This window comes from Trypanosoma rangeli (genome assembly GCF_003719475.1).
Source record: "Trypanosoma rangeli strain AM80 chromosome Unknown Tra_15.4_contig_00386, whole genome shotgun sequence".
Taxonomy (NCBI): domain Eukaryota; phylum Euglenozoa; class Kinetoplastea; order Trypanosomatida; family Trypanosomatidae; genus Trypanosoma; species Trypanosoma rangeli.
The window spans coordinates 1-12168 of NW_021706130.1; the positions used below are offsets into that span (position 1 = coordinate 1).

The following is a 12168-nucleotide window of genomic DNA, read 5'->3' on the forward strand; positions in this document are numbered from 1 at the left end:
AAACAAAGAGAGACGCAATAAAAAAGAGATGACCACCCCCACGACAAGTCCTAGTGACGGAGAAAAAATCAGAAAAGGCAAAGAGAGAGAGACACACACACACATACGCGCCACAAGGCTGCAGCGCCCATTCCTCCTCTCCAAACGACTTTTCTGCGACACGGCATCGATCCCCCTCCCTTTTCTTTCCTTCGCGAGACTTGACGCTGCTGTTAGCGTCGCTGGGGCCGTCATATGTGACTTCAGCGCAACGTTGTCTTCATGCAAAATGGAGGAGCTGCGGTCCATGTTGTGTAACTCCCCTCCCCCCCTCCCCAACAAAGGTCTATCGTATCTCGCCCTCTGAAAGCAGAGAGAGAGGAAGAGAGGAAGTAGGAAGTGTCTGTCGGCAGCATCTCCGTGACAGAGAAGGTACACCCTTGCATAGAAAGGCGGCAGCAGAGGTTTGGGGAGTACACGTTTCCTCTACCGCTGTAGCGCGCAAAGGCGGTGAGAAAAACTCATCGCTCCGACGACAGCCTCTTGCAGAGAATGCTGATATCAAGTTCAATGAGCCTTCAGCTGCACAGCATCGCATTGCCGGCACAGGGTTGAGCACGCTGTTTCTGCTGTGTTTGCTGCCCGGATTCATAAAGGCGCTATACCCCTCAGTGGCAGTCGTAAAACACACGCCTCCCTGGACGCTGCAGCCAAACCCACCAAAGCCCATTATTCAAGGGTTGTGCATCAATGTCAATGGCAGTGGTGTAACGGCCTGTGACATCGCACGCCGCAGCAGTGGCACAGTGTATTTTGTCTGCATCTTTTCCCTCTCGCCACTGTCACTCTGCCCTGTCCACGCTGCAGCGCTCAGCGGGGCACAGGAACGGTGCAATCCCTGCCAAATCACAGGCCCCGGTGACAGCAGCAACGCAGATGATGACGCGAGGGTGACTCTTGCTGCCGGCAAGCCCTTCAAGAGACGGTCGCAGAGAGTAACAGGCTGAACCCCCTGTAACTCTCCACACCATCTAGCAAACACACTCCCCCGCAGGAACACATGGTGCAGAAGTGTTTAGCTGCGGCCGTTTTCCTTCCGCCACCTCTCTTGCGTCTGCGAAGTCCGTCGGGATTGACAGTAAGTGTATTCCCTCGTGGTGCATTGCAGAGGTGCCCGTGTGTAACTGATACGTGTGCCCGCCGCCTATGCTCCCCCCACTCTTGGGCGTTGGCGTGTTGAGGGGTTCGATCCTGTTGTAGTGAGCCGTCGTCGCCCCGTCGATGCGGCAGAGGAGCAGTCGACGATCGAAGCAGATGCGCGGCATTGGCGGCGTGGATTTCACAGGACACGAGGGGCAACCAGCCGCACAGCGGGGGGTGGAAGGAAAAGAGCAAAAAAAAAGACATTTATTCCTTTATTCCCGTTTTTTTTTTTACTTTCGTTTGTTTCCTCACATTGGAGGAGAAGCAGCGAGACAACCTCCACGCGGCCGCCTCCGCCTCGTTCCTCACGCTTGGGTAGGTAATGCGCTAACGCTACTGAGCCTTGGTTGATATGAATTCGATAAGAACTTTCGATAAACACTACGTGCACCGTTGTCACTGTTTTTCTCTTTGTTTGTTTTCCTTTACCCTCACTGTTCACTATGGGGGTGAGGGTAAGGTGTGTTGTTGCCTCGTGCCTCCGTCCCCACTGTCTTCTCCGCTGATGAAGTTCCGAGCACTGCTAGTAAACACCCTGCACCATTTTCTCAAACCAGTGTGCCCCTTCATCCTCCTCGGTGTCGCCTACAACGGCCTGGACAGCCGCCCTCCACTCGCCCAGCTCGTGGACGTGCAGGACGGAAAAAATAAATGTGCGTTCCTTTTTGTTGCCGCCGCTGCCTCCCCCGTCCGCCTGCCTGTCGCTCCTCACGTGGATCCCAAAGTTGGACGGCAGGTTGGCCTCGTTCCCGGGATCCGTCAGCTTCGCGTTGGTGAGGTCAATCACACCCTGCGGCTTTCCCCCCTTCATGTTTTCCTGCGAGTCAAAGTAGTAAAGCCTACAGTTCTTTAGCACACAGTACCGCTTTTGGTTGCTGTACGGCCAACTGGGCTGCTGTTTAAACAGAAATCCTTCCTTGTACACCTTGGCAGGGTTGACTCTCATCTTTGGGTCAGTGGAGAACGGCAACGGCGGCTGCTGCGCATCCACGTAACTCGCGCCCTTCTGCCCTACAGGGGCTGCGAGGGGTGCCACTGGCAGAGTACTCGCCACCCCGTTGCGCTTAACGGCGCCGTTCTTGCTATTCGGAGAAAGCGCCGCTGCCCCCTCGGCCGGCCTCATGAGTGGTGGCCCCTTCGCCGCCAAATTTGCGGAAGACGGCAAGTTGTCGTCTGAGTCAGACAGGTTGATGGCCGGCTTCGGCGAGAAGACTTGAGGGGCGTCGTCGAAGTCCATGTGTTCCTTCCTTCCCTCTTCCTCCTCCTCTGTCTGGCTGTGGGAGTGGCAGGTCGAGTGCCGACGCGCCGTGCGACGTTGTGGCAAAGCGGGAGAAGGACGAAGAAAACAAAAAAAAGAAGGGGGTGGGGGTGGAGGAGGTGGTGGCAAAAAGGGCGAAAGGCGAGAAACGCACACATGCCTCATCGCTCTACCTCTCGCTTCGCTCGTTATTTCTCTGCATCGCTCAGTCTCTCAGTAGTCGGTATACCGGGTGCGTGTGCGTAAATCAAACGCCAACGCCACACGTACCACCAAGGCGGGCAATGCAAACTGGTGGTGAATGCAGGAAAAAGAGAGAGAGATACATAGAAACACGACGAGGAGGAGTAGGAAACAAACAGAAAGGGCACGCAAAAGTAAACAAAACCTAAAATGGGAAAATGTAAGCGAAAAAAGTACACAAAAAAAAATGGTCCACACATCACTGCAGAAAGCAGCAAAAAAATGTGCGAGGTGTTGCATCGTCCCCAGACACTTCAAACGGGACTTCTCACCTCCCAAGCAAAAAAGGCACACATACACGCGCAAATATGCACTTCATTATAACTGGCATGCAGTGTTGGGAAAGGACAGCACCCGTTTCGCTACTCCATGCAGGTGAGAAAGCACGGCAGCTCCTCAAAGACAACGAGTGACTGCCCGGCGGCGCTGCGTCGAGTAGCAGTCGAGGCCATGTTGAATGGACGGTCACCACCATCCTCAGAGTCGTCCGTGCTATCGGCGTCACCGTCCATGTCATACGCGCCTGTCAGGGACTGGTGGAGTCTGTGTGCTTTCTGCAGCGCCTTCCACCGGTGCGCCCAGTGCCAGAGCGTCCAGGGAACGGTGGTGCCACATATCTCACGACACAAACCGGGGGTGGCACGCACTGGCCCCCGCAACACAAAAGACGTGCTGTTGCGAGGCCGCTGCAGGCCGATCAAGTCCCGAGCCTCCTTCAGCACATCTTTTATATGTGACCCGTGCAACAACTCGCTATCGGAGTAGCTGTAAAGAAGTTCCGCCTTAATGTCCTCGGCGTCGAAGATCTGCTGCCGCACTCGCGCACGTGTTTTTTTGCGAAATGCAAACAACTGTTGCATGTGCCGCACCATTGACGCAGCCCCGTCCAAGTTCCCCGTGGACTTCGCATTGCTGTCGCCGTGCTTCGCATCACCATCCTTTCCACCGCCACCCGAAGCAGAAGGGGCGAGGGCCAAAGCGCCAAGACGGCTTAGCATGGCGCAAGCCGTAGAAAATGGCCCGGCAAAACGTCCGTGGGAAAAAGGTTGGGAAGGCAACATTGTCTCGCTGTTCGCCTCCGTCCTGCTGTCATCATCCATTTGAAAGTAGAAGCGAATTTGAGTGGCGCTGAAGTACCCCAGCAACTGCATTCCTACCATACGAGGCACTAGCAAGCTTGTTGCACGTCCGCCGCTCCGCAATGGACCGCCGTCACTGCTGAGCAGCACATACGGCACCTGCTGATACGTCAACACACGAACGTCACCAATCACGGTGTCTGCCTCGGTGTTGCTGGAAGAGCAATCCTGAGACGCGGCTGAAAACAACGGCAGCGTCAGGCCTGAAAGGGCAGCAACAATGCACTCCACCGCCTCTGTGCGGGTCGCTTTTGCAAAAAGCCTTTCTGGAAAATGCAACAGAAAACACCCTTTACCCTCCTCACACGCGGCCATGCAACTAGAAGGAAGCAGTAACTCACCGCCACAATCCAGGCGTTTGGTTAGCAAAACGTCATGGGGATGGGCTTTTTCAGCTTCACTAGGCAGTAGTCCATGGTTGTTGTGTGCACCCCCGGTGTCAATGGCGGGTGGAGGGTTGTAGGGTGCGTGTCCCCGCGATCTTGTGCGTGTCCCCACGTCCTGGTACTGTTGCGTGCCTGTGTTGGGGGCGGGGCGAACCCCCTGCAGCTCCAGTGCCAGCAGAGGGAGGGCGGAGACTGGGGCTAGAGAGGCATCATCCCATGCCGATGTGCGCACCAGCCCATCCGCCTCAAAGACGTGCAATTTAAGGTGCAACTGTGGTTCAGCCAACGGAATGGAGATGACGCGCCGGTCCCGCACCTTGTCGCTTCCCGCGTATGTGCGCTGAAAGAACTCCAGGCTGTAGGAGGAGGTGTCCTTGGGCGGGTGCACCAGACGCAGGCAACCCCATGGCGCCTTGTAATTCGTCAGCTGCATCAGCCCCGTGGCCGGCAGACGCCGCCGCACGAGCTCCTCCGCTCCCATGGTGAGGCACGTGACCTCGCAAAAGATGCCCTCCTCAAGCCGCTTCACACCCACCTCCTGCATTTTTGCCTCGTCACCGTAGCAGCCAATGAGCGTCGCCGCACTTCTAACCTCGTCGCCGCTCGACAGGGCAAGTGGAATTGGGGGAAGCGGGACCTTCCGCGCTTCAGTCTCCCCGTCCCTGTTGGTGTGACTCGCCGCCTGCTTCTTTAACGTTTCAAAGGTGTCCAGCAACGTCTTGACGTTGCGGGCGACGGAATATGTGGGGAACGCGGCATCCCGTGCCGCCTCCGACGTCAAGCCATTCGCCTCCAAAACCCAGCACAGGGACTGGGGACGCAGCAGAATGCCCTCCAACATTTCCAGATCGATGCTGATGGCCAGCAGTAGCTCCTGCCGCATGACACGGGCCCAGAGTCCCTCCCAGATCCCGTCTCCCCGCACAAAGCACGTTGTCTCCTTCCGTAGCAGTGACATCTCCTTTGAGAGAAGATGCTGTTGGTGGAAAATTTCCCCCATCTCCCTATCCATGTGGCCATCCACAGAGAGCCTCGCACTACTTCCGCCTCCCTCCGCCCCAACCCTTTGCGCCTTCTGCAACTGTTCATCCAGGCAACGCTCCAAGTCGGTTTGCAAGGAAAGGCGTTGGTTGATAGCGCGCATTCCCTCTCTTAGTAGCAGCTTCTCCCTCGCGTAGTTAGTCATCTCTGCTGCAAGTTCCTTCATGCGTTGCTTGATGGCCATGGCATGCTCGTCGCGCAGCACCGGTTGACTGTTCTCCACTGCAAGTCGTGCATTGAGGGCCTCCAACTGCTCAATGGACGCCCTTAAATTTTCAATATCCTGCTCTTTGCTGCGTCGCGCGCTCTCCACGTAGAAGTTCCACTCACGCTCAATCTCAGCGGCGGCCTCCTGAAGACGCTTGTCCTCCATCGCCCGGTATCGGTGCAGCTGCCGCTCCACAAGAGTCTCAATAACTAGCCTGCGCCTCTCGCATGGCGACAATTCCCGGCCTGGGGACCGCGTTCCTGCAGGGTTTGCTGCGGGTGACAGGAACTCCTGCTGTGAGAGGTCGTGCGCGTCACGACTGAGATACGCAAGCCGCATCTCCGCACACAGCTGGGCGTACTCCACCTCCGTCCGGCGGTAGGCCTCCATGTGCCCCTCCGCATGCGGATCTCGCAAGTCCTCGAGCAATAACACCACCTCCGGTGTTGCGTTTAACATACTGTGGGTTTGCACGTTTGTGTGACGCACTTGTTCTGCAAACTTGAGGCTACGTAGCGTCTCCTCTGCGGAGCACGGTGTTGCATGCACAAGAATCAGCACATGCCCTGACTCCAGGCATGGCCGTAGCAAACGCGTGAGCTTTGAGTCCCGGTACGGCACATGACTGGACCGTCGATACAACGCTAGAATTACGGCTGAAAGGGCGGAGAGAGACTTGTTGATGCACTGCGCCTCGCGGAGTGCGGCTCCCTCCACCTTTGTCTCCTTCACCCGCTCGGACCCAGCGAGATCGACCATCGCCACGTACGAGTAGACGCTCTGCATCACAGCCTCACCGCCTGCCTGCCGCAAGTCCGCCAAATCAAACTGCAGCTGCAGAATGAAGACGGCATGGGAACGCGAGCTCGTGTCGTTGCGCTGGTGGCCCTTCGTCACCCGATTGCGAGACGCCAGCTTGTAGCAGCGATGAAAGTCGTCTACGGACGACACCGCCACCCCACCGCCACGAAAAGGGCTGCTACCGGCGCCGCCGCCCCCACCATTAAACCGTTTCCCTCCACTGCTTGCTGCGAATGCGCTGGGATTGTTCATCTTTTGGCAGAATGCGTCAAGGCCGCCAATGTCGCCGACGTTTGGAATTACTCTTTTACCGGGATCCAGTAAATCGTGAAACTCGTCCATGTACAGCTCCACCCCGTACAAGGTTAGCCCCCGCAGCGTTAGGGAGGCGCCACAGCCCCGTCTCTGCCTGTCCTGGTTTCTATCCCTTCCACTGCTGGGCCGAGCACCGGAGGAGGCTTTAACTGAGGGTTCCTCCTGCTCAAGCACAATCGTTTCCCCGCGGCGTTCCAGCAAAATGAGTACCAAGCGCGGCAGCAAACCCACTGACTCGTTCACTTCGTCCGCCACGAGCAAAGAGTCCGCCAGACCGCTACTAAGGCCAGTGAGGCTCATCTCGTTTCTAGTAGCAGCGTTGGTATCTATGTACTGTGGAAATTCCAGGTCGAACGGAGACGCACCCGATGACAATGAGCTTCCCACAATCTCCCTGAGACCAATTCCATGTCCTGGACTCTGCCAGCCTTTCTGTTCTTGTTCTTCCTCTTGTTGCTGCTGCTTTGCCTCGTCTCTCTCCACCGCCGGGGGTGTTGTTGTCACTGGTGCTGGTGCTTCTGTTAGTACCATCGTCGTCGACGCCAGTACAGCTGACTCCGAGGTATTGGTGGTGCTTGTTATGCTGCTGCTTCTGCGGCTGTTCGAGAGCCGCTCATGAGCGGTGCCAATTCTGCTTCGGCCGCAGCTATCAATGAGTTGCCGGTTCTTGAAAAGGGATGTATTATGTAATGCTGGTATAATTGGGCCTCGCTTCTTCAACACAGGACTGCGTGTGGGCCCCATCATGCTATGCGTCTTGCCACTCCCTGTGGGGCCGTAGCAGACAATGGCGACGCTTTGTGCCAAAAGTGCCATGTCAACAAAATCCAGCACGCTTTCCTCGAAGACCTCATCCTGATTCGCGTCCTCGCCGTGAATAAAGTCAAAGCTAAAGTGCTCCTCCCGCCTAATGTGCCCAGGTGGATTGGGTGATACGGTGCCCTGAGTGGTTGGTGTGGGAGGCCTAGGTCCCCTCCGTGGGGTAGCAGTAGACGTGCGGCGAGGGCACGAGACGTCTCTGCGGTGTTTCCGCGGTGTTTGCTTGCCGAACGGCGTATTGTGGCACTGCAACTCACCCCACCGCACAGGGGACGGAGAATCGTGATACATCAGCGAAGATATGAACGGCGACTGTGGCGCACTGTTGGGTTCACCGTGGCCGTAGACTGGTGACGCAGTGTGACGGCGAGCCGACGCCACCTTACTGGAGCGCACCACGATGTTCTGGTGGTCGAGGCACCACACATGCCTGTGCTCCTTCCGCTCCCCCAAGTACGGCAGGATGGGTCTAACGCGGATGTGAACAACAGGCAGGACCACGCGGCGCCGTGAGGTTAAGTGTGCTTTATTCGGCGAAGACAACACCCCGGAGCGCTCGCCAGCGAAACCTGACGGCTCGTCTAAAAGGGCCCCACCCCCTGCGTCATCTGCATACATATAACAAAGAGAGAGAGAGAAGAAAAAAAAAGAATTTAAGTGTGTTTCTTCCTTTTCCCTTTTCTTTTTGTTGTAATTTATTGCTTGTCTTGGCGTCTTCGCTTTGCTGCAGAGCGGCCCACACCCCTCCTCTGCCAGACCCTTTTTCTCCCTTCCTCCGCCCTCGCGTGCAGCTTGGCTTTACCCCCTGCCTTTGCTTACCTAAACCCCTTCCTTCGTTCCTTCTTCCTTCTCTGCGTCCTACGCCTTGCACACGCACAGACACAAAAGCGAATGAGGGAAAAGCAGAGCGGGGGTGATAAAGTAGGGCACAGCAACACGCGCACGCAGAGAGGGGTGTGGAGAGGCGGGAAAGACACGGTCCCGCGGCAAAGACGCACAAAAATACACAAGCATTTTTATAAAAAAAGCGACATACCGGAATTCCATCTTGTTAGTTTCACGGCAGTCCAGCACATCGTCACGGAGGTGCCCCCCGCCCACTTTCTGCGTCGTGTGTCTGTGTGCGGCAGGAAGGGGCGTGCGACGGTGGTGGCAAAACAGAGAGGCCTTCAAAAAGCAAAAACGGCAAGAGCAAGCCAGCGCGAGAGGGACTGTGTGGCGGCAGGCGCGCCGGCTTCCTCGTCCTGTCGCTGCGTCTAACAGCGCTCGAACACCTTGTAGAGTTCCTCCACTGACACCACTGCCTGCAGCGTTCCATCAATCAATGCATCGGCTGGCGGAAGAAAGAACTTTGGGCTCGTCGCACACGGCAACAGCGCAAAACGAATGGCGTCCACAAGCGACGGCACACCGTTTTCGTCTTTTGCGTCTCCAGAAGCCGTGTCACTCGATGACGGGGCCACACGCGACTCCAGCCAGGTGTCATGCAGACGTAGCCCGTACAACGTGTCCGCAATGTGGCGGGCGATGGCGGTAAAGCAGGCCAATTCGTCCTCTCGGTACGGGACCTCCGCAGCCAGTCGCCAGAGAAAGAGCGGTACAACCCGCGGCGGGGGCGGCCATGAGGCATTCAACCCAAACGGCAACGCCAAGAGATAACCGTCGTGTGTGATTTCAATAGCAAAGTACTCCAGCAGCATGCACCGCCACTGGCGGAGGCATCGGTCCATTCGGCGCACAGTGCGTTGCATGCCCTCGACGGAAGCAATCTCCGCGCTGGGGGGAACGTCGTGTTGAAGGGCAAAACCCAAAAGGTCTGTCACCTTCACAGGTTCCTGCAGAAGCAGCTGCGGCGGCGCTGGAAGCGACGCCACAGACCACCGCATAAAGATTCGCTGGTAGACGACAAGACGAACCAGGCGCAGCGTTTCCACCGCATAGAGGGTTGTGCCAGCCTGCGCCAGAAACATGTGGCCGTTAATCACGCCCACGTAAGCCAGCTTCTCAAAAAGCGACTGGACAGTGGGAGAAGTTGCCTGACGAATGTGTAAAATAATGCTTGACACACTCGTGAGAAGCAAAGCCTCTCCTCCATCAGACATGGACTCCACCGCTGCTTCGTTTGCAGTTAATGCCTCTGGTGCCCGCGTCCCGCTCACACCCTTCTTTTCTTCTTCCTCAGCGGTGTCCGCGGCCGTCTCCATGCCAGCCGCTTTCTGAATTTCTTTCCGCTGACGCTTAAATTGCTGCATGACATAGCCCAAGTCGTCGTCTTCTTCGTCCTCTCCCTCCCCCTTTTCATCCTTCAGTCTCCTTGTTAACTCTCCCATGTCTCTGTCAGTGGTCTCCGTTAAGTCAGCGTGCGCGATCGATGTGAGAAGAGGCGCGCTAACACCTTCGCCCTGTGCCTGCGCGGCATGTTGCTCCTCGTGTAAGACAATTTCCTTCGGCTCCCCCGCAGCCAGGGGGCCCGAATGACTACAGGTCTCCGGCCGAGGCTGCCACCCATCATTGTCCAATGATGGCTCGCCTGTCCCTTCTTTATCTGCCGCCGACATGCGCCGGCAATAGACGTCAAGTGCTCCACGCTGCGGCTCCACCCGCACGACAGTGCAAGGCGCCGGTGCCACCCCAGCGACTACGCGTGAGGAGGATGACAACGCGGATGAGAGCGAAAGCGGCAAATGCGCTCCTCTGTCACACAGCGCAGCCGCCTTGGAGAGCATATGGCGGGTGTCCAGCTGACGACGAGTGGCTGACTCCATCACGGCAAACCGGACACTCTCCGACAACTGCGCAACAATAATTTCCTCGTCAAGGAGACAGACCTCATGCTTAGTAGGATGTATGTTCACATCCACGCGGTCTGGGGGTATGGTAATGAAGAGCACCGTAAAGGGACGGTTACCGCCCGTCAGGACGCCGCTATAGACCGTGTCCACCGCTCGCTTGATGGTGACGTTCTCCACTAACCGGTTGTTGACAAACACACAGAGATACGGGCTGCGGTTAAGCAGCGCCATGCCACTGGTGTAGCCGGTTATGAGGAAACGATTCTCTCCTGCATTCCCTCGTGTTGCCAGAACTGTCTCCGCAGAGCAACTGTCAGCGCTGGCACCACCGCACTTCAGCTCATGTAAGTGGGATGCAATTACTGGGCCATGAAAGAGGCGGATGTTCGCAAGTGTGGTGGAATCCCTGGGGGAAAAAAAATCGGCCTTTCCCCCGTTCCCCTCCTCCCGGCGGCACGAAAACGCAACGTGCGGAAAGGCCAGGGCGTACCGTGCAACGACGGCCACAATGCGGCCGTACTCCTCCGAGGGGCGGTTGAGCGCTCGACGACGCACGGCGGAATTGTAAAACATCCTCTCCACGCGGATGCTGGTGCCGGGGTTGCCGGCGCACGGCGTTGGCTCACCCTGCATCACGCCATCCAGATATTGACACCGCCACGCAAGCGTTCCAGGTGGTGCCTCCTCGTTGCCCGCTCGGCGCAGCGTCGTCACCGTCACCCTGGCAACGTACGAGATGGAGCACAACGCCTCCCCGCGGAACCCAAAGGACGCTATGCAACTCAGCTCGTCAGAGGACCGCAGTTTACTGGTGGCGTATCGCTCGCACAACAGCGGCAGGTCATCGCGGTGAATGCCGTGGCCGTCGTCCGTCACCTGCAACACCCCTAGCCCGCCATCGTGCACGAGAACCTGGATGAAGGTTCCTCCAGCGTCCAAGGCATTTTCCAGCAGTTCCTTTAGCGCTGCACTCGGGCGCTGCACCACCTCACCGGCAGCAATCCGGTTGATGACATTTTCAGGAAGCCGCTCAATGTGCCGCATTTAGCCCCCTCCCACAACCCCCCCCCCCACCTGTCCCTCCTTCCCTGGGGAGACACCCTGATAGCGAACAGAAAAACACGAGTAAAAACAAACCAAAACAATGAAAGAGGCAAGTAAACGCACCCCGCAGAAAAATCCACCCAGCTACCCACCACGGGGCCACCGCACAAGGCAACACGGCTGCAATTGCGTTTAAGGCGCACGTTAAACATTCATACGACCAGGTATATGTAAACACAGACGCCTAAAACACGCACACGCGGCAAACGGTCCAAAGATGTGGACCCACTGAGCCCTCCCGCCATCACATCCTGTCACGGATGCCCCTCCCTCCCCCCTCCACCCCACCTTTCACCACACACAAAAAACAAAAAGCAAAACAAAAAAAACGTGCCATTCACACGCTGCTCTCCTACTCAAGGTTCTCCAGCTACGCTTTCCCATACTTGCATTGCATGCGAGCACGGTGAGTTAAAAACTCGTGAAGGTCAATTACACCGTTTCCATCCGTGTCAATACTTCGGAACAGGCACCTCCCGGCGTCCATGTTAGCCACTTCCCCCAAACTCAGAGCAAGCCGTGCAAACTCGTCCATGCTCAGCAACCCATTCCTGTCGTTGTCGTACATGCGAAACTGCATCATGATGGTGTTGTAATCGGACTGTGAGAGCCCGTAAAGGGCGTTGGGATCGGGCCGGTTCTGAGACAACCACCTGAGGAACTCACTGAGGGAAAGAGTACCGCTACGATCCGTGTCCATTTCTCTGAACATGCGATCAATATCGCGGTCGCTTCGGGCAAAGTTGAGCCATCTCGCTAAGCGGCCAATCTCACGACGGTCCAGCCCACCGTTGTCGTCAGTGTCGAAAAAGATAAACAACGCCATGATCTGGTCGTACTCCTCACGCGACAGGCCAAACTGGTGCCACGGCTCCTGCCC

General features: G+C 57.0%; 5 protein-coding genes and 1 pseudogene across 5 annotated transcripts in view, besides 2 other annotated features; 1 reads left to right on the plus strand and 5 right to left on the minus strand.

Moving 5' to 3' along the window:
- Nucleotides 1-325: 325 nt before the first annotated feature.
- On the minus strand, nucleotides 326-709 carry TraAM80_08192 (uncharacterized protein; the record flags this gene model as incomplete). Its single annotated transcript, XM_029384951.1, has 1 exon — nucleotides 326-709. One exon carries the CDS (start codon nucleotides 707-709, stop codon nucleotides 326-328), a length of 384 nt encoding a protein of 127 aa, XP_029235202.1.
- Nucleotides 710-1330: 621 nt separating this feature from the next.
- Nucleotides 1331-1557, plus strand: TraAM80_08193 (hypothetical protein; annotated as a pseudogene).
- A 148-nt stretch (nucleotides 1558-1705) lies between these two features.
- On the minus strand, nucleotides 1706-2419 carry TraAM80_08194 (uncharacterized protein; the record flags this gene model as incomplete). Its single annotated transcript, XM_029384952.1, has 1 exon — nucleotides 1706-2419. One exon carries the CDS (start codon nucleotides 2417-2419, stop codon nucleotides 1706-1708), a length of 714 nt encoding a protein of 237 aa, XP_029235203.1.
- Nucleotides 2420-3045: 626 nt separating this feature from the next.
- On the minus strand, nucleotides 3046-8010 carry TraAM80_08195 (putative kinesin; the record flags this gene model as incomplete). Its single annotated transcript, XM_029384953.1, has 1 exon — nucleotides 3046-8010. One exon carries the CDS (start codon nucleotides 8008-8010, stop codon nucleotides 3046-3048), a length of 4965 nt encoding a protein of 1654 aa, XP_029235204.1.
- Nucleotides 8011-8218: 208 nt separating this feature from the next.
- Nucleotides 8219-8242: a microsatellite.
- A 406-nt stretch (nucleotides 8243-8648) lies between these two features.
- On the minus strand, nucleotides 8649-11228 carry TraAM80_08196 (mismatch repair protein MLH1; the record flags this gene model as incomplete). The annotated part of the gene is made up of 1 exon (XM_029384954.1): nucleotides 8649-11228. The coding sequence occupies one exon, from the start codon at nucleotides 11226-11228 to the stop codon at nucleotides 8649-8651; it is 2580 nt and encodes an 859-aa protein (XP_029235205.1).
- A 362-nt stretch (nucleotides 11229-11590) lies between these two features.
- Nucleotides 11591-11617: a sequence feature (A-rich).
- A 41-nt stretch (nucleotides 11618-11658) lies between these two features.
- TraAM80_08197 (EF hand) overlaps nucleotides 11659-12168 on the minus strand; it is a gene marked incomplete at both ends in the record, with an annotated part of 1377 nt that continues 867 nt past the window's right edge. The window contains one exon of the mRNA XM_029384955.1: nucleotides 11659-12168. This exon is cut by the window's right edge and continues 867 nt beyond it. Within this exon, the coding sequence (XP_029235206.1) occupies nucleotides 11659-12168 (510 nt within the window).